This window comes from Heliangelus exortis, chromosome 2 (genome assembly GCF_036169615.1).
Source record: "Heliangelus exortis chromosome 2, bHelExo1.hap1, whole genome shotgun sequence".
In the NCBI taxonomy this organism is placed as follows: domain Eukaryota; kingdom Metazoa; phylum Chordata; class Aves; order Apodiformes; family Trochilidae; genus Heliangelus; species Heliangelus exortis.
In genome coordinates, this window is record NC_092423.1 from 35,876,976 (window position 1) to 35,898,457 (window position 21,482).

At 35.3% G+C, this 21,482-nt stretch overlaps 1 protein-coding gene and 1 long non-coding RNA gene across 3 annotated transcripts in view; one reads left to right on the top strand and one right to left on the bottom strand.

Moving 5' to 3' along the window:
* Window positions 1-21,482, top strand: part of LOC139792353 (uncharacterized) — a 414,091-nt gene that overhangs the window by 164,536 nt on the left and 228,073 nt on the right. The gene's annotated exons all lie outside the window — the stretch shown is intronic.
* KCNH8 (potassium voltage-gated channel subfamily H member 8) overlaps window positions 1-21,482 on the bottom strand; it is a 170,537-nt gene that overhangs the window by 23,166 nt on the left and 125,889 nt on the right. The window contains exons 8-11 of the mRNA XM_071735531.1: window positions 16,734-16,931; window positions 11,959-12,158; window positions 9,750-9,999; window positions 6,979-7,193 (exon numbers count right to left, since the gene is read on the bottom strand). Coding sequence (XP_071591632.1) covers window positions 6,979-7,193; window positions 9,750-9,999; window positions 11,959-12,158; window positions 16,734-16,931 — 863 coding nt within the window. The remainder of the gene's footprint in view (window positions 1-6,978; window positions 7,194-9,749; window positions 10,000-11,958; window positions 12,159-16,733; window positions 16,932-21,482) is intronic.

Genomic DNA, 21,482 nt, shown 5'->3' on the forward strand with positions numbered 1-21,482 from the left:
CAGGGACACCTCCCACTAGACCAGGTATCTAAGGACCCATCCCACCTGGAAGGGGGCATCTACAACTTTCCAGGGCAACCTGTTCCACTGTCTTACCACCCTCATAGTAAAGAATTTCCTCCTAATATCTAATAAATATCTTCCCTCTTCAAGTTGTTTTAAACCATTTCCCCTTGTCTTCTTGCTATATGCCCATGAAAAAAGTCCTACCCCAGCTGTCTTGTAGGACCACTTCAGGTACTGGAAAGATGCACTTATTAAAATATGTGTATGTAATTTCAGAGAGGCTCTTGAAAAGAGAAAGATAATGAAGTGGATCTTGAGAAATTATTTTCCCACTGAAAATAATTGCCTGCTATTTGCCTTTCTCCAAGCACTCTCAATGTTGCCCAGATGTTTTGCTAACACTCGGAGTCCAAATCAGAGGGACAAATTTTAATAAGAACAGCAACATATTGGAGGATAATTTTTAAGGTAGTTCATTTTTGTCTAGCTGTCAGGGTAAACCTCACATAGGAAGGCAGGGGCAAGCATAATGTGTGTGATCATGTCTGTGATAATCTGTTTCCTTATTTAAACATCTGTGTGCGTGTTGGTTTTTTTTTTTTTTTTTTTTTTTTTTTTTGTCAGAAATATTTCTTCTAAGTAATGAGTATTTTTGGGCTTGGGTGGCAAACCAATCAGTAGATTAACTTCTAGCTGACTCTCCCAGAAGGAAAAGAAGTGTAAACTGAGCATATATCTGGCCCCTAGGCATATTCGGTGTTAAAACTCTGGGGATGACAGCAGATGTACAGTAACTCAGTGATTCTCATGATTTCATGTCAGGGCTAGAGGCCATATCCTGGCATGTGAAGGTCTCAACAGAAGTCCAAGTATACAGGTTTGTAGAATGAGAGAGCCATTGTAACTTCCTCCCCCTGACATGCAATTTGTGTCTTCTATATAAGCATAATACAGAAAAGCAGAGCCTGTAACTTTTTTGAACTCTTGAAAGCTCTGTTATTTGAGAAGTTCTGCACAGGTTAGAAACTAAGAGAACATGGACACTCTATAAGTGAATAAAATTCCTACAGTCTTTGAAGCACCCTTATATAAAGCCAAACCCAGTGTCAGAGAAATCCAGTATCAGTTTTGCTAAAGGAATGAACACAGTGATTGTCAGTGGAGCCTGACCCTTAACACTATATATTCTGTAGCATACTGTATATACAGTACATATGTGTATAATGTATGTATTACAATATTTTATCATTAACTACAGCATTGAAAAAGCAAGCTATATGACTTGGGTAAGAACTGAATTTCATCTGAGCTCTGGTTGTACTTATGCAGGCAGGTTCTGTAGCTCTGGTTTTACTGCATGAATGTATGAATTATTAAAAAGAAAAATATTCTGATAATATTGTTTTTATATCAGTATTTATATCAGTACTGAAATTGTATATAAATACTATTTGGTTTTATTTTATATATGCTTTTATACCTTTGAGCAGAGGAGTGGGTCTAGATGACCGTAGGAGGACCCCTCTGACATCAGCTATTCTGCTTTAAAAAGCCCAAAAAATTTGAGAACACACACTTGTAATCATGTAGAAAACCTCTTTGATATACAAGTTTGCTCAAAAGAAACATCATATTTAATTCCACACATTTCAGAATGTATCCTGAGGCTGTAATGACTGTGCAAGTGTTATAGAAACTTTACCCTATAAGCCACTCTGACATCCTCATTACTTCTTAAAGTAGTCTGCCTTCAGAGCCAGTGTTCTCATAGAAGAAATTGTGGTAAATATTATAATTTCCTTCGTGAATTAGTCTTACTTTACACAGAAAAATAAAAGGATAAGTTAGTCTAAGAATGCTTCTAACTTTAAGGCCTCTATCTGGTTGTTGCTATATCAATGCAAAATAAAAGCAATTATGAAAAAACATCCACTCTCTAAATTCATGTTATTTTAAGATTAAAACATATAGGTTTTGCATTTTTTTCAAATGTATAGACAAAGATATAATATTAGTATTGTAAAAGTTACATTATAATGTTTCCTAAGGCACAGTGAAGCATATTGGAAAAAGTTATCATCTACTGTGCATGTGTAATTAAAACAGAAATATAGTTTGATTCTGAGGCAGTACTTTCAGGAAGCCAGAGGCTTTTCCTGGCTAGAATTTTGTTTAACACTGTGTTTTATACCTTTCTCATACAACAGTCTAAAAACATCAATAAGCTGCTTTGCTAGCCCGGATTTTTTTCAACATGTAACCCTCCGGTTAAGCTTTATAATCTGATGCAGAATGCAATAATCCCAGGAAGTGAAATGAATGAGAATGGAAAGTGTTCAAAATGACTCAAAAGCTAAAATTAGAAGTATTTTTTTTTCACTTATTTAAACATTTTAGTTCTAGTTACAATGAAAATAGTTTCTGTCTGTTAAGAAAGTAGTAAGAACCAATTTTGAAAATCCTAGCTTCATACATATGTTGAATAGTCTTCTTGTAAATAATGTACAACTAATAACTAGAATTCCTGTCTCTTAACTCATTCAAAAAAGTAAAAGAGTGACCACAGGGGAAGGAATTTTGTGATGGCATACATATTTGTCCCATATTCCCAGACAAAACTAAATGGTTTATTTTACACTCTTCTCATTTGACCTCTCCTGCATCTTGTGGAATTCATTCTTAAAGCCAACAGTCTCTCGGTTTTAGATATAAAATGGAAAATACTTCTAAACAAACAAGAATTATTGAAAAAAATTATTAATAGGAAAGATGACAACTACATCAGTAAGTTGTGGAAGAATGCATCTTCTAACTGGAAAAATCAGAAGAATAAATTACCAGAGAAAAAAAGAGGCAGTACAGGAGGCTGTGTGTTAGTTTTTAAAAAAAATATTAGGATGCCTGAAAGATACAGAAATGAAACAGGGGCATAACAGCTAAAAAATTCTTCAGGTAAAGATACGAGGAAAGAAAACGAAAAGGCCACTGGGCTTTCAAGAGACAACATGTACCAGTCAGTGCTTTTTGAATTACACATTTCCTTGCATTATTTCTCAGCAGTGTACCATACTGAAGGGTATATTAGGAACATGATAGCGAGATGGTTATCTGGAGGGGTACTGGGTGAACTGATGGCTCAGAGGTAGCACACATCATGCACACCAATGACTACACATAAACAAGATTTATGAGTCCACAGACAGGAAAAAGGAGTGAAACCTGGCTTGCACTATAGCTCCAGGCTGACCTGGAGCTCCCATGATGAGTGAAGCAAGTAATTGACAGGTTGAGAGAGTGGAAGAAGGACTGACTATAACACTGCACAGGGAGGAGGATATTGCAACCAAATCACTTTTCTGAATAGTTTCTGCATCCACCTCAAATATCCCAAGATCCACCAAAACATGCTTACTGTCACGATTACAGGCAGGAGACCTGTGAACTGTGCAGAGAGGTAGATGAAAAAGCTTCCCATGAATTTAAAATCAGAAGGGCAAAAGAGGTGAAGGGTTTTTTTCCTTTTTTTGTTGTAGTTTTTTTATTTTTTGGATTTGGGGTTTATTTTGTTTTGTGTGTGTGTTTTTGCTTTTTTCTTTTTTTTTTTTTTTTTGTTTATTTAGGATTTTTAGTCAGTGGCTATAGACTCCTACACCTGCACAATCCTGCTACTCGTTCCATAGAAGTTGAACTGTGGAAGTGATGTTGTGTGAGTGCTGCCTTTTCCAGCAACAGGATAATTAATTTTGGGAAGATGGTGAGAGGGAAAGAGACGTAGGGAAGAAGGCAAAAAATTATACCAGATGGTCTCAGAAGCATGAACAAAAAATGTGAATAGCCTGTAAAATGTGAAAGACCTCTAAGTAATGATTCACAACAGCTCTGATTGCAGAGTATTCCACGCACAAAGGCAGGTAACAGAACTACTGCAATGAACAGATAAGGAGTCATGTCCCAAAATTAATTATCTGTTCACAGTTTTTAAAATATTTTAGTTTTTGATAGAATGAGGAATATCTTCATTCCTATACTTTAACTGCTGATAATAATTTTGTAGATTCCATCTTGTATCAAAGATAAAAGAGTTATAGAGGAGAATTGCAAATATGTTGGCTGGCAGGTACGAAGCAGCGGATGTACAGTGATCAGTCACTTAGGGTCTCTAATAGAAGAACAGGTATTTGTAAATACCTTGTAAAAAGAAAGATAAACAATTGAAATTGAAGTGTGTTTCTTTTTTTTTTTTTTTTTTTTTTCCAGAATAATCATGCCGATAAAATTTTAGACTTCTGTTGCTTTAGGTGATTTATTCACTTCTGTATTTCATCTGTTGTAGTAATTCTTACATAGAAATACAAAAATTGCCATTGACTGGTCTCTTGTTTTGCAGAATTTATACCTACTGTGCCATAGACAATAAATGCCAGTGATTTACACCTACAGTAATAGTGTATGATCTGTCAGATGAGCTCCTGACAATGGTGAGTGCTTAACTACATACAGATGGGGCTGAAAATGATAATTGTTCCTCAGAGTTATTCAGCCCCACTCTAAATGTCAAAATAGAGCTTTTGATCTTTTCTAAGATAAGCCACTTCTTTCTGCATAGCTGCTGGGTAACATGGCAAAACTCACACAAAAAGGTGGCTGAAATTGTTTGGAAATTATTTAATATGAAAAGTATTTTGCAACTTTTGATTGTCCAGCTCCAAGGGAGCTCTCGTAAGAGGCAGAACACCATTTTTAAGGCTACAAAAAGAAAAGTAGATTCTTATTGATTACAAGTCCTCTCTACAAACAGATATTTGAATTGTTAGGTATTTGATCTTTCATTTTTAAAAACTGCACATAGTGATAGAGCTCTAGTGAGTCACAGATTAAGCCTGTTTAGGTCTTATCTTCCTTTGGGACTTCGTAACTGCTTGAGGGATGGCACAGGTGTCAAGGAGGCATCTTGTTCATTATTTCAGTCTTTGGGTTTTTTTAACGAATAGGAATGTCTACACTGTAGACACTTCTGCATGGACACAAGAAATAACCAGCCAATAAATTGTTACCAAGCCCACAGAAGTATTGTGCAATTATTTACCTATTTGGAGAATTTAATGGAATAATTCAGATATATGACCATTTGCTACAGCTTTTTAAATATATACTATAGCAAGTTTATCAAGGCTGGTCAATAGCAAAATAATTTCCAGTTTCTTTCATATATTTGTATTATTTATTCTAAAAAATTTCTTATGAGTTCTTAGCTTTATCAAATCAGATATCTGGCTCTCTTACTGCCTGCTATATATGTGACTTGTAATATATAGTACAAAATTATATAGGTGAGGTGAGGCAAGTGTCAAAATCTCTGTTGCCTAGCAAACTATTTTGTGACTAGGATATCATAGTCATAGATATAGAAAAATTGCTCGAAACCTCTGAATAGCTGAATTATTTTAATATCACAAATCCAGCTACTAAACAAATTAGTTTTTTTCTAATTGTCTCCAAATAGTTAAGTATGTTTACAAAACCAATTATAAACATCTTGAGCAAAATGCAGCAAAGAAAGCCAAGCACAAAATACAGATAAGCACCATAAAGACTTTTTCCTAATTCACATATTGCTTTGATGTAAATTTATAAAAAGATGACATAATAGCACTTCCAGTGTAATTGCACTTGCATTAATGGTTATAATAAATAATTACTTAATGAGTGCTGATTTTAGAGCTATCGTGAGAAACAACTGAAGCTTCATTTCCTTGGGTTTTTCTTTATTTGTTACTCATTAGAGGCTGAAATAGTTATGTGATTGCCAGCTCCTGTACTTAAATTTTCCTGAGCTTTTCTTCCAAGGCTGCTTGAAGAAAACTTTTGATCTTTCCATAACCACACAGATACAATTTCTACTTGTTACTGGGAAATCTGGTTCCAGCTTCTCCTTGTTTACTGAAACGTGACATGGAGCCTTTTCCACCATTGCATCTTGGATTTTAATGCAGATGGAGCACATCATTATGTACACTCTTAGACTTGCAAATGAATCAAGAAAACAAATTTAAAATCTTTCCTAAAGATTTCTGTGTGGATAGGGTACTTATGAGATCTAGTGCTAAGTGTGTGTCTTTGACACTCTAGGATCAGGAAATTCACAGTGACTTCTGACTCTCTTCATCCACTTCTCATCCAGTTCAAATCTCTTACTCAACTTTCTGGGTAATTATGGTTCAAACAGCACAAGGAAGGGGTAAGGAAATCTTCAACCTAGCACAGTTTGGTTGGATGGTGATTGAAAAATCAATCTTTGTACACTTATATGGTTAAGTCAAAAAAAAGAGCTGTCACTGAAGCTTTCCACTATTAAAATCTGAAAATATATATATTTGTTACATAGTAGCAGTGAAAGTACTTTGGCATATCTATGCTGAAGTCTTTCAACAATGCTGTATTTGGAATTTCTTGAATTTTTTTTTCACATTAAGGTGCTCATTTAAATGAAAAAACATATTTTATTTGCAGTGTGATGAGAAACAACTTTTTCTCATTTCAAATGTATGCGACAATGTTGTTAACTGCAAAATGGTAATCAATGATCTATGAAACTAATGTCTGTTAGGCTGGCACAGGAGCTTCTAGAAATGGTATAAGTAAATACCTTTATTTGGACATGTGCTTTACGTAACTGAATTATTTTCAAATAAAAGCAAAACCCAAAAAAATATTAAAGATGAATGTTCTCTCATTGATGATGTTTTCTATGGAAAAATGAGAAACAGGGAAAATACTCACTGTTTATGATCTGATTAGCTGATAAACATTTAATATAGGTAATGACTGAATTATTAAACAAATTGAATGAATGGCCCTTTTAATGTAATCTGTGTATTATTTCTTTACTGAGGCAAAATTACAAGAACTGACTAAAGTAGGAGAAATATCTTAAAGGTAACAGTAACTGCAGAGACTTTTGAAGATACTTACATCACTTTCATGGCCTTCTCTTAGATTGTATGTGAGATCATGCTGTATGTCTTCAACAAACTTGTGAGCATACTCTGGGTAAAGGTCAAGAACTTCAAAGAGACCTTTGAGGATAATGCATTGGAGGTCACAGTATGTTAGAGCTTTGACATCTGCATTTGTTTTAATAACTTGATCCCTAATAGATAGGTTTGCTCCAATTAAGTCTCCTTTACCTGAAAGAAAACATGAAAATAATTATCATCAAAGCCTCTATTCTTTACTTCTTTTTTGAATTACAGATCTGTTTAATGTAATTGCTAAATATTAAATCTCTTTGTTACCACCACATTGCTTAATAACAATCTAAAGGATCTATGAGTAAAAGATGTCTTTTTTTCTTTGGTCTTTTTTTTTTTGGTCTTTTTTTTTTTTTTTTTTTTTTTTTTTTTTTTTCCCCTTACAGTTGCAATCTTATATGCAATTAACTGGCAGTACTAAAACTAATTTCCAGGCAGGTAACTACCAGATTTAAGAGACCAATTAAGTAAATATTTATAATATTAAGACCTACACTAGTAATTAACAGCAAGTTTGATTTTGATACAGTGTTTGATAAAATGATATCAGCCTGAAGGATACTACAATTGATCTGGTAGTTATAGTGTATGTTCCTTTTCAAGTGAAAATTGTGTAGTGAAAGCTGTAACTGGTAAGCTAAATCTTCATGTGGAATTAATGCAGAAGTGACACAGTAAGATCTCAAATATCAACAATTATTACATAAAAAGAATAATGTAAATTGTTTATAGTAGTTCTTTCTATTTCATTGGAAATTAAGCTTATTTATAAATGTCTGTGCAGACATGTTTGTTAATATATCTGGGACATTCAGTCAAATTTATAATTTCTTTTTATGGATATCATGTAAATAATTTATGGTTAATATTTTAAATAGATCTGAGATGTATACTCAAACATTACATAATTTCTATAATAAAACATATTTCCTTGTAAAAGCTATCCCAACCATCATTGTTAGATATCAAGTAGTAGTCTCAAGAGGATCCAAACAGCTATATTTAAGCAGAGTATTTTATCATCCTGTTGCTGTATTGCTTGTTAGTGAGAATGGTTCAGTAAACAAACCCCTATCCACTAGAAATAGAATCATAACAGAATTACAGAATTGTGGTCTGGGAACTGTAAGTAACCCAGCATTGTCAGGGGAAAAACTGTGCTCTTGGATTTACATAACATCAGCAACACAGTTTCTCTTAGGAACCTGGCAATTTGATGCATTCACCTTCTTCTGGTGTTCATTAGGTTTAAATGATGAACCTCCCTTTCACTGCAATAAAATATTATTCAGTTGTATTTTGTTTATGGGTTTGCATTGCAATTCCATTAACTTATCTCAGAAATCCACTAATCTCATTCTTATTGTTTTCATTGTTACCATTACATAATGATGCTTTCATTAACGTTTTCAGAAGTGCCTGGAAATGGAATCATTAACAAAATCATAGATCCAATGGGGACATCTCTTGACCTTCTGCTGTATTTAAGTTTACCTTTTTTTTTTTTTTTAAGCTGCGTTTTATAGCATTGATCTTTGGGATCCAATAAAATCAAAGCATTTGAAAACTTCCCAATTACAAATGAGTGATACATCTATGTGGACTGTCAAACTAATAGAATTAAAGAGTTATAAAAGAAATAGGATGTGTATCACATTTATATTCTAAAAAAAAGAAAATATATTCAATCAAATTCACAATAGTAAAATAAAGGAAATTCAATTATAAAAGATTAGAAGCTTGCATTATCAATAGTCCAGTGAAATCCCACAAAACAGGAAGGAAAGCAAAAAAAGGAAATGTTCTTTTAAACTCTGCTTTATAAGAATATTAAAAGTTATTGATAGAGGAATACATTTAAATCTAAAGAGGCACTCAAATCATAATGAAATAATGCTTTACATTTACAGTAAAATTTTATGTTTTACTTTGACAAAATATGCTGCAAACATTAACTCGGGCAAATCTAACAGTTCTTTTTTGCTGAAGATAAAGGGAATCTCTTTAGCAGGCATCAGATAGAGGCCAGTTACTGAAATTTACAAATAGAGATGTTTAGGCCTAGATAACTCAAAGCAGTCACTTAGCAAACAGCAACTAAACAAAAATTATTAGAGTAGAACTTCTGGCATTTCTCTGCTCTAATGTAATCAGATGACTGCTGGCAAGCATCAGTTTGAAGAAGCAGAGCCAGCAATGCTTCTTGTCCACCATATAGATGTCTTGCAAGGGGTGTTCATATGCATGCATCAAAGGACAGCAGTCTCACATTGTCTGCTTTCATTTGGGAGCATTTGTGCGAGCAAGGCCTGGTGATGGATTTTCATGGAGGAAATGAAAGGTTTAGGAACCTATAACCAATGTCCTTTGCAATGTCAGTACTGTCATCAGGTTTAGCTGAAAGCAGCAGCTTGTATCAGAAGCTAGCAAGTAATTCCATTCATGCTAAGGAGAGAAAGTATAAGAAAATCAGGATATAAATGAAATTCTGCACAGCTAACAGGGCCAATTGAAAGCTCCTTATGACAAAAGGAAGTTTAAATAAAAAAAACCCAACCAAATCTGGGATGTGAACACTTAAAATCAGCTTAAAATCACAACAAATTATTTCTCATCATCCTGCTGGGACTTGCTAAACCATCAGTTAGTAGTGATGGTCATCCCACATTGGAGGCCCATTCTTTCTCTTTGAAGCTATGGTTGTGATCGTACCAAGAATCGCCAGCACTGTGCTGTCCTTCAGGACTTCCATGGAACCTGAGCACACAAAGTAGATCGCTTGCAGGGCATCTCCCTGCCGGAGGAGGTATTCCCCAGGAGCACAGAAGGAGGTTTTGATATGCAGAGAGAGAGACCTGAGGCACCCACGGCTGGCACACTCGAATAGGGAGAGCTGCAAAATCTCCTTGTTCAGGTGCATGGTGATGTCTGAACGCAGCTCATCTGGGAAGTCCTTTAAAAGCTGTCCAGAAAACAGAAAAGAAAGTGTAAAATAATGTTACATCTTTTGAGGAGGTGGTCTGATTTGGCAGTGCTGCACATGTTGTACTTATGAGAAGATTTCCCTTTGATTATTCTTACCCCCTTGATATGGTGTATTATGTCTCAATAAATGTTTACGTTGATGACCACTGATAAAGTCCAGGAAAATAATGGATGCAAATATGCCTTAAACAAGAACATGTATAAAAAAAGTCACCATATGAAAAAAAGTCAACAACACTATGTGTAGGAATGCCCCTTAATGCACAATTTAACTTTTTCCTAGTTCTCAGCTGTCAGAATGCCGTAGGCTGTTCAGGTATGTTGAAAAAATTAATTTTCTTTACATTTTCTCTAAAATGCTTGCATAAAACTCAACATTGCCTCTTTTAAAACAACTGGATGAGAAGTGAAAAAACCACCCAAGCCTCTTTTTTTTTTTTTTTTTAATTTTATTTTTGCTTTTGTTTTTGTTTCGTTTATTTGGGTTTTCTAGTTTTTTTAATAAAAATTATGCAACTGGATACCAGGGAGGTGAGAAAGGAACAGAGCCAAGGTGCATATTCAGTGGGAGACCCAATGAAAGCTAAAAGGCCTTCCTATTTTTTTTCTTAATTTGAGGCAAATTCTCAGTGTAGCCAGGCCAACACTTAATAATAACCTATGTATGTTTCACAGAAGAACTGCTGCAGGATGGCAAAATTGAGAGAAGCATCCTTCTGCTCAGAGACAGTCTTCTGAGAATGACATCTAACTGTTCAAATCATCTTACATTTTGTCAAGGCCCCACAGAAATTTTAGGCAGGGCTTTAAAGACATGTTTAAGTGGTTCCAGTTGTCAGTCACACTGATAGGAAACCTCCTGCCTGCTTAGGGGCAGGGCTCTGGACCGTGCAAGCTGCAAGCCCATAAATACAGTTCTCTCTGTAGTTTGATGGGATCTGGCATCTGAGCAAAGCAATCAACCACTACTTGACTAAATGGGCTTAGACAAAGCAGTTTGTGAGGCAAATCATGAAATCTTGATGGTCTCTCCCGTGGCTGCTGTTGTATTACAGCAGTCACTCACTTCCAGCGTGACAGAAGGTACAGAAGCTGGAGGAGATCCTTAACCAAATCTAGGAAGCCTTTGATGTTCAAGTGTTTTTGTACCTTTGTAAATCTTACTAGGCTTCTTCTGTTGCTAGGATGCTGTTGGAAATTCTATTTGCTGTGCTGTGCACACTACAAAAAGAATTTATCAGGAAGAGAGTGTTCTCAAACCCAAATCTTTATGTTTATTTCCACAATATTTATAGAGGCCACTGATTTTTTTAATGATGTATATAACAAGAACTCTGAAGGGAATGGTTCATTGAAATAACACTCCAGCAGAGAGAACCCATTATTTCTTCTGGATTGTAGTAATACATAACCTGGAGAAGTAATTGAAAACAAGCAAGCAAAGACATGACCAGAAATGTCTTTTGATTTCACTCTCTTTATATGTTCTGAAATATTTAAAAATATAGGGAAATAACCTAAAAAAATCAGGCCAAACGACTTGTTTGCACTATTGCAAATAATAAAAGAAAATGAAGGAGGGAGGAAAGGTTAAAAGTTATTTTAAAAAAACACATAAAAAAACCCAGCAGAGTTTTTGTTGGGTGAAAGTAAAAAATAGCTCACTGGGGTGTTTCTGCTGGCATCATCCAAAAAGTTTCTTATGAATGTATTTCAGAATTATGGAGGACTATGAAGATTTAATATATGATATGATGTGCTAAACTAGATTTTTCAATAGCATACCATAAGCTTTATTTTTAGGTAAGTCCTTTTTTATATGCAACTTCACAAGGAACATAGCATCACAAATGGAAAAATGAGAACACCCTCCCTCCCCCTGACTCTAAGACCACAGTCAATGCCATCAAACTCACAGCCTCCCTCATTTGGTTACCTCGTTAGAATCAATTCCATTATTGACAGACCATGTGGTTTGAAAATATTCAAGCATCCTTTGCTTCAGCTGCTGTGGCAGGTGATGGACCCTTATGAAGTCCTTCAGATCCTTGGTTCTTGTGTGATAAAGGGACCACCTGGAGTACATCCTCTGAATTATGGCAGTCACATTGCCGAACACCAAGGCATGCATCAGAGCTAGGGAGGACAGAAATTATGTGCAATGTGGAGTATCTTGTTAATCATTAAAATGTAACACAGAAAATTAACAGCATCTTTATAAAACAAATAGTCTTATGATTGAGAGACCTAATTAAGCTTTTGAATCTAAGACCTGTGGAGTAATGGACAGTAGGATTCATATGATCATTCATTTTTAATTTTTTGTGTCACGAGCAGTCACAGTCGTGGGATAGGATAGAAAAGAACCACATTTGATGCTATCTAGTAAAAGTGCAAAGCAAAAGAATAACGAAGCCAAATTATGTTCACTGTCTAGGGAAAAAGGAAAACAAATGAGCATATGCAGGCAGGCATGCTCAGGCTGTAATGAGAAACTATTAAGCAGTATGAAAAACAGACTCAAAAGGTCAGTTAGCAACTACATACAACTTAACAGATTTCTGAGAACTCATATAAATAAAACCAGTTGCTGCTAGGAACCGTGTGTAGTGGAATGAGATTACAAATAACATTTAAAGATGCTCTGTAGTTTGGGGAATAAGATGTTAAAAAGAAGAAAAAAAAAAGCCATTGTGAGGCAGAAATTCAGGTTAAAAAAAAAAGGATATATTTAGACTGACAGTCTGATTTCTTACGTTGGTTGAGAAGGTCAATTATGTTTGGAAATTGTTTATCAGAAAGTTCTGATAACTTGGAGTTTGTCTGCAAGTAGAGACTGGCTTGGGAATAATATGACTGGAAGCAAAATTGGAGAAATTCTGACAGGTACAGGTTGTCTGTGCAGAAAATGCCCTTACTGATTATCAGTTGGAAAAATCACTGCCAGATTGTCTGTCATGTGGTATTGATCCAAGGTATGTAACATACATATTTATAAATTGCTTACTGAAATAACCCATTAAAGAGCTTGATTATTGCTCTTAAGGGACATAGTGCTTGAAAGAAAGCAAGCAGACTCCTCAGTGTGGCAAAGGAATTGCTTTACAAACAAGATAAACAAGACCTTGACCTTGAAAGGCAATTTACAGGAGTCCAGAGTGAGTGAGGAGAGACAAGCAGGAACAGGAAGAGGAAAGGATGCATTTTGGTGGTTAATAATGCTTTGAGAGTAGAAACAGGCAGACAACTACTCATTTTGGAGTGTTGAAGATTTTTACAGGCTGAGTAAACCACAAAGGTGCTGGTAACATTATTTATGTTTCTATTCTGAAGAAAGTGCAGAAAAACAAAGAAAGCAGTGCACTGTGTCACAATACAGTATGTGTACTTGTAGAGGTAATCAACAATATGACTAAGTTGATAGAAGTCCATTAGAAAAAGAAGATGAATGGAAAGCAGGGCAGAAAGAAAAGGATACAAGTATTAGAAAGAAAAGTAAGAATAATTGGAAATGTATTGATAAGAATAATCATCTGGATCCTCTAGATGTTGTTCCTGATGGTGCAGTGAGTTGCTAAGGCATTAATATCAGAAGCCTGAGCAATTAAATGTGAGGTGCTGGTGTAACACTAGGTACAGGATATTATAATAGAAATATGGCAACTAGGGCTGAAGCAATTTAGTCAAAGAGAGCTAAACATGCTCTTGAAGGATGTGATAATTAGTTTTTAAAAGGTTAAAGTATTAGGTGGTATATGAATGCATATGTAAAAAATCACGTATCTATTCTAAATGCCCATGCGGGCTCCAAATTTAGAGTATGACACCACATTTATGTTACAGGCACAAATGTCACCAAGAATTTTATCATTATGGGAGAATCTGTCTTTGCATATGTATAATGGAAAGCCACTTCTACTGATGATGGCAAACTATTCCTGGCTGTGATAATCATTAGATTTCTTTATCATATAATCACAGCCCCACTCAATTTTCTGTAACAAATCTACTCATCCACTCTCTAAAACAAAAAAGGGCAAGTTAAAAACTACTAGGAATCATTACATACAGTGATCTTGATTCTTATAGGTATTTAAATTACATTTTTGTTGATTAGGGAACAGAGGAACACCTCTGACCTCAGAAAGGACTGGAGATACTAGAATGGGTATTCCAGTCTAACAAATGGAAAAACTGGACATTCTTTCCTCAAAGAGAATTCAGAATACCAGAGAGATCATAGTATAGTCATCTGCAGGTGTACAGATCTGATTAATATTTTACTGATATTGGGTGTTCTAAGAATTCTGGTAAAATGTTAGTAGTTAACTTTTCTTTCCAACTTAAAGATGAAATACTTTATAGAAGATGATGTTTAATCATGAATGTTTAATATTACTTGCCTTAAATTTTAATTTCAAATTCATACACAACAAAAATAATACCAAGAAGCAGGCTGAAATCAGACAAGCGTATTATAAGTTATTTATCTGTTAATCAACATTTTTTTTCCCCTCTCATCAAATTTCTTTAAGGTTGCAATAAATTAACTTATTTTTTTCAATTTGCAGTGGCAAGCATTAAAAATGTATAGAAGAACTAATGATAAAGTAAATCATGCTATCCATTGCACCTGAAATTTCAAAAACTAATGGCTCGGTTTAAATATTGTAAAAAACGTGCATTAGTTTTTCTCAAGACCGTACTTTCTGCTAGAGAATTTTTTAATTAAATATCAGCCGAAACTATAGATCAAAACATGTTTGAAGAAATGAAAAGGTATTATGCCCTAAAGTATACAGACTCCTACCTTTTTTAATAATAGTTTTCTGAGTCTTGCTCACCCGTGTGCACTGTATAATGCTAATTCCTTCTTCAAGCTTCCTTGCTCTGCTGATTTCCTTAAATGGCATCTAAAACACAATTCCTCAAGAAAATACATGCAAACCAACCTGTTCTGCTTTCTTACTTGGATATATGATCCCTTCTAGATGTAACGTCATTCTTCTACTTGCTTTCATGTGAATAATTTTGCCTTTCATTTCCTTCTTGCTACATTAATTCAACTAGTTCTTCACAACTTATTCAGTTCACAAGCATATTAGTTCTACCGCTCAATGATATGAGAAATTAAAAAAAAACAAGTGCTGCTACTGGACTAAATAAAAGTAAAAAATATTTCTATATTTTACTCTGCTGATTTTGTGAAAGCTCTGCCATAAAGTGAGTTAAATATTCATCGCTGGTTCACACAGGATACTGCTTGATTTCATGATAGAAATGAAAACTTCTACCTTCATTCCAACAGATTTTATGCAGTGAAAACCCCAAAGCACAGACACCACATTGTATTTTCAAAATATTATTTTATGCTACCAGAAAAAGTAATTAATGAGCTGCCTGTGCTTTTGTGATACTGTCAAAATCAAAATGATATAATTCTAGTTCATTATAATATTGCCGCTCATCTTCAGGACTGGGAAAAATTAAAATAATTAATTGAGCAATTTATATACCAGTTCATGCTGCAAATTTATAGCTTACAGGTCTCTGGCTTTCAAGTGTCAAGCTACCAATTTATTTTTGATGAGGAAAATTTACACTGCAAAGTTGATAACCAGTGCCTTACTGACTAGCAGCAGAGAAATACCTACTGGTATTTCCAGAACAATTAATCAAGCAGAAAAAAAAAAAAAAAAAAAAATGGGGCAATGCTTTAGCAAAGATTTGCTTTTACACTTCAAGCCACATCAGTGAGCTTTATGATATACACACAATAAATAGCACAGCTGATTTTTGCTGGGGAGGAAAATGCAGGTAAAGAGGGAATTACAGGTACTTTCTCTAGTGGCCTTGTCTTACCAAGTACTGCAGGTGCCACAAGCTCACTGGTTGTACCCAGGTGCCTCAGCAGAATTAAGATGACCCGAAATGAGGACATGTTTTTCCCCAAAGATACAACAAGGTGATTAACATAAATAAAAATACAAGTAGCAGTTCCAAATATGACAAAAACATGGCATTTTGATTCTAAGCTGAAGCAGTGATGTGTTAAAATTTACTTGGTGATAATTACACTGCTTTTTTTTTTTTTTTTTTAATGGTAGAATCACCTCTGGCTCACCAAACAGTCTTCCTGGCCCTTCTCCCTCACTTTCTCTCGGGACTGGTCCTTCGGATGAGGGTTTGCACCAGCTCAATGCCAGATTCATTGGCAGGCTGCCCACCTCCCCTTGCAGTCATTCCCAGGGATACTTTGGGAAATGAACTGGAGATGAACATCCACCTATTACTTGGCTGACTGGAAAAGTGCCTGGCAGGTAACCAAAATGTTTGCCATGCCCCACACACATGGCTGGGTCACACTCAGGGACAAACAGCTTTACATTTTATTTTACTGGATGAAAACTATCTGTTGTTGCCATGAATGATCCAAGGGTTAGAAATATGTCTGGTTTGGAGAGCTTATCTTATTTAAACCAAATAAAATTTAATGTTTTTTTTTTTATTTTATTTTGCTTTGGTTTTGTTTTTATTTTATTTTGGTTTTTTGTTTGTTTGGGTTTTTTTTTTTTTTGGGGGGGGGGAGTGATGTTGTTTTTATTTCTTCTTTTAAATTAAACTTGGTTATGTTTGGGTTTTTTTAAAAAAGAAACTTATTTCACTTATGCCTCCAAAATGTTTTACATCCTGCTTAGTACTTGTACCTACCCCCAATCAGCATTGTGCAAATAGAGAAGATTTTTTCAGCATCGGTATTGGCTGAAACATTTCCAAACCCAACACTGGTGAGGCTGCTGAGAGTGAAATATAGGGCAGCTATATAGGCACTTCTGATTGATGGACCTCCTAGGGTATTATTCTCATAGTAAGGAGACTCAATACGTTTTCCCAGCTCATGAAGCCAACCTGAAAAGCAAAGCATAAAAAGAAATGAAAGCATAAAAAGAAAAGGATTAATTACACTGTGAATATTACACATCTTGTAAAACAAAATAATTCTAAAAAAAAATAGTTATTCAGAAGACACTGCATTCTTCACACAATTCCAAGAATAAAAAGAACATTCAACCATAGGAAATTACACAGTACATTATGTATTGTGTCTCTGGAGTATTTATTTTTATGCATTATTATTTATAATAAGAGCTACATTATGTACCAAAATCAAGTGTTTTTGAATGGCATAGTACCGGTCTAATTAGATAATTCTCAAAAGACATTAAAGCACTGAAAAAGAAAAAAATAATCACCTAATGAAACTGCAGCAAGAATGCAAAATCGATTTGCTTTTTCCATTAATTAGTGCTTGGAAAGCTTTATGAGATTCTAAGAGTAAGTTTTTATAATAATTACATATTTAGAGGTTTTTACATGTTTCTTTTACAGTGGAAAAGAGTCAAACAGCTAAACACAATTTACAAACTAGAATTAATTTTCAAAAGATGCTTCACTAAATGTTTCCTAAATTGCTCGTTTAATCTTTCATTTTGCTTTCATGTGTGCTAGAGAAAATAGAAGTAGCTACTGACTTACAGATATTTATAAAAACAACAGCAAACCAAAACAGCAAATCCCCCACAAAACAGCAAACCAGGAAAAAGTATGAGGTACTTCTTTTGGAAAACAACCAACCAGAGTGAATTTCATTGACACAATGCTTCACTCAAATCAAGGAAGAAGAGATAAAATCAAATCTTCTACCCAGTTTTGCCTGCTAAGCAGTTTGCTTGGGAGATTGGGAACCTTTCTTGGATGGTCAGGGAGAGCTGCCAAAAGAAAATATTGCTGGCAGGGTTTTATTTCAGAAATACTGTTTGTTGTCAACAGAGAACTGACAGACCTAATCACCTCCTGGAGCTCATTCTCTCTCCACTTCAGCCAGCATCCAGTTCTTCTTGAATGAATCCAAGTATAAACTGGGGGAAACCCCCTTGTATAGAATATCTGCAGAAATCCAGGGCAGATTTAAAGGATTTGCCCAGCACTTCCAATTAAATTGGGGAAAAAACCTATGAGAATTTACTATCTACAGCAAACTTGTTGAGCCATGGCTGCCTCCACCCCCAGCTCCACACTCTCTTGCATGCTCTCCTACAGAGAAAGCTAATTCAGATGGGATGGGTAACAGGGTCTAGCCATGACCCTGTGTCCTGGTTTGAGAGATTCAGGATAAAAATACACCACAGTCACACTGCCCTGAGCCCTCCCAGTCCCGGTCCCCTGGGTGCTGCCATGGGGCTGTGGCTGTGACACTGGGGGGGCAGCTGTGCCTGTGGGAAAGAGAGGATGGATCTGATGATCCAAATGGACCAATCCCAGCACTCCTGACCATAGCATTCGGCATAAAATGGTTCCTCAGGGAGCCTTACCCTGGATTCTCTGGGTGGGGTTGCATTTTTTTATACCTTCTTGTATCAATGGTGTCACGCTGTGTTGTTTTCTCCCTGAAGAATGTTGTTCACCATGAGAAGTCACCCTCCCCAACCTCCCTGAGTACAGCCAGCTTGGCTTCTCCAAGTTATTTTATGGACTGTTACTGGTACCCTGGGCTTGGGTACCCTCATCTGCTTATGGATCCAGCTTGGGGCTTTTTGGCTGGGAAGTAAATGCCAACTGAGGTGTGTTGGCTTCCACATTTGTTTATATATTTAAATATATTTACATACTTGCATGTATCTGTCTAATGCACCATTCTTTTTATTATTATTACTATTTATTGTTTCATTAAACCTATTGAAGGTTTTTTCTAAACCTGAGGTCTCTCCCTTACTTCCCTTTCATCTTTCTCTGGGAGGGTAGTGCGGGGATAACCAAGAGCATCTGTCACCTGCTTAATGACTTAAACCATGACACCCTGCCAACCTACTCAGTGCAAGCTAATGAATTTAACCAAAATCACAAGTAAAAGTGCTCTGCATTGCCATGACCTGGCAGTACAAAGTGGGTTGGCTTACCTGGCCAACAGTCAAGAAAGCATATGAAAATGCCTTTTATTTTGCCTTGATAAAAAGTAATAATCACATGAGCCTATTTCACCTTTTTGTCCTAATTGTTTAAACTGAAAGAAAAGCAACAACAACAAAAAAGCCTAATAGAACTGATATGGGGCACTTCTTTGTGCACTACGGGTTTTTTTGGCTCACTCTACATTTCTCCAACAATAGTATGGGCCTTTTTGTACCTTGGATTTCATTTCCATGTTCTTGTTGGGGAATGTAATCCCACATGTAAAAGAATAAAAACTCTGATATGAACTCTGAAATAATGCCTCTTAGGAGAAAGTCTTGTTTCTGGACATGTTCTAAAAGCCGTTGATTCTTGGCCTCTGTATTCCCTTTTTTCTGCCTTTTGTTATCTGAATGAGTTTCACATTCATTATTCCTGGTGATCATATGACATCCTATTTCAAGTTTCTCTATCTCAGTTTCAGCTCTCAAACAAACAAAGAAAAAAAGAGTATACATATTGAACCTTTATATGAAACATTACTGGACTCATTTTCAGCCAAATACATTTTCATTGTTATGCAGAAAATGTGGATGACTCCATTCTGCCATTAAGAGATGTAAGTAAAATGGTTTCTCTTTTACAACACACTTTACGTTTGAGGTTATTAAGCAAAAAACACAACTCTAGTGGAACCATCATTGCTCCTAAATGATGCATTAGTGCTAGGAGGGGTAAGGTGCAAAGATAAATCCTTACATGGTATCAAACAGTAGAAGTCTCTATAATATTTCTAATATAATTCCACTATCAAAGTACCAAATTATTAGCATTATACAGTTGCTAACAAGCACTTCTGGCCAGGACACCCGTATTTGAGAGGAGCTCAGCACTCTGTGCCCAGTTCTGGGGCATAACTGAGAATCAGACAAATTACTTTAATCACTAATTTGAATGGCTAATCACTGAGCTACAACAGTAGCAGTTAGCAATTATTAGCAATTGTTAACAATTGGGAAAAAAGTGCCTACTGTATTGGGTAACATTCTTTAGAGATGGACAACGGGATTTGGAACAGAAAATGTATACTTTAAAGTAAAAACCAAATAAATATATTCTATATTCGTCTGATTTGTAGGTAAGGACACATTTACAGCTTGTCATTTCTATTTTGGCTGTTGGAGATGATCCTAATCAGGACTTTTTGAAGAGATTATACAGGATGAGGTTTCAATCAAAGTATATAGAATCATAGAGTGGGTTTGGTTGGCAAAGACCTTTAAGATCATCAATAAAATGGTGTAAGATCTTCCAGATCAACCATGCATTTCAGATACTGTTGATAGCACTATATTTTTTTTCCAATTGGGATAAAGACAAGATACTGTTGGCTGTAAATACTTTCATTACTCTATAGAAATAGTCATGAGCTAGCATGACTGATTCATGCCTTTTACTTTTTTGGTTCCTGTGGGTACCAGCTCTTACCAGATTCTCTGGCAAACTTGAGTAATTAATTTCTGCCCTTAGGGAAGAAGAGAAAAATAAATATCCCTTATTTTCAGAGGGAGATTCCTAGAATTTAGCATTAGGAATCTTGTCTGGTTCTGAATTAGCATTATCTAGATACAGTTCTGTGACTTTGAAAACATTTTAAAGTACTAATGAGCATGATTAAGAGGAATATTTTTCAAAGGGAAAAAAAGGACTTAAGTAATCAGGTCCCATTGGAAAAGTAAGTAGGAATTGGATATCTAGCTCCATAAGGCTGCTTCAAAAATTGCTGGAAGAATCTGTATTAAGTTTCACTTACATCTAGGAAGTGCTCAAGTATCACCAGAAACACAAAAAAGCATTTAAGTAGCAGTAGATGACATTATATTTGAATATAAAATGCAGCATCTCATTTACTGGACTTCAGAAACTCAGCTTTCTGTCTGTTTGGTCCTTGTACTGGACTGAGCAGGTGTTTCACTTCCTACAGTTTCCAGAGTAATTTTGTAATATTACTGAAATTTTGATCTCAATGAAACAAGATTTTAGCCTATATCTCCACTCCGCTTCCTTAACCTTCAAAAAACAAACTTTAAGGCAAGACAGTTGCTAAGACAGAACAAGTCAGAAAATTCTCTTCTTTTTAGGTAAAAGGACTTGTGACTACAGTCCCTTTGAGAAAGTTTTTACATGTTTGAATGCCTTCCATCACCCACCCGTGTTGCTTCTTCAGAATGTGCCTCTTCATGTCATAGTTTAACATTATTTAAGGGGAGAAGACAAGAACTAGTATTGTATTTGCAATAAGGTAACACCATAATTTTATACAGCAGTATAACAAATATGTTCTACTTCACCAAAACCTAATTGACACTCATCAAATATTAAAACACTAGCTTTGCTTTTAAGATTGCTTCCAAAGAATTTTTCACAGTTACTCTCTAGCTGTTTCTGGATGATACAATACATTCAAAATTTAGAGGCTTATAAGAAGACTAAATCATATTACTTCCTCTA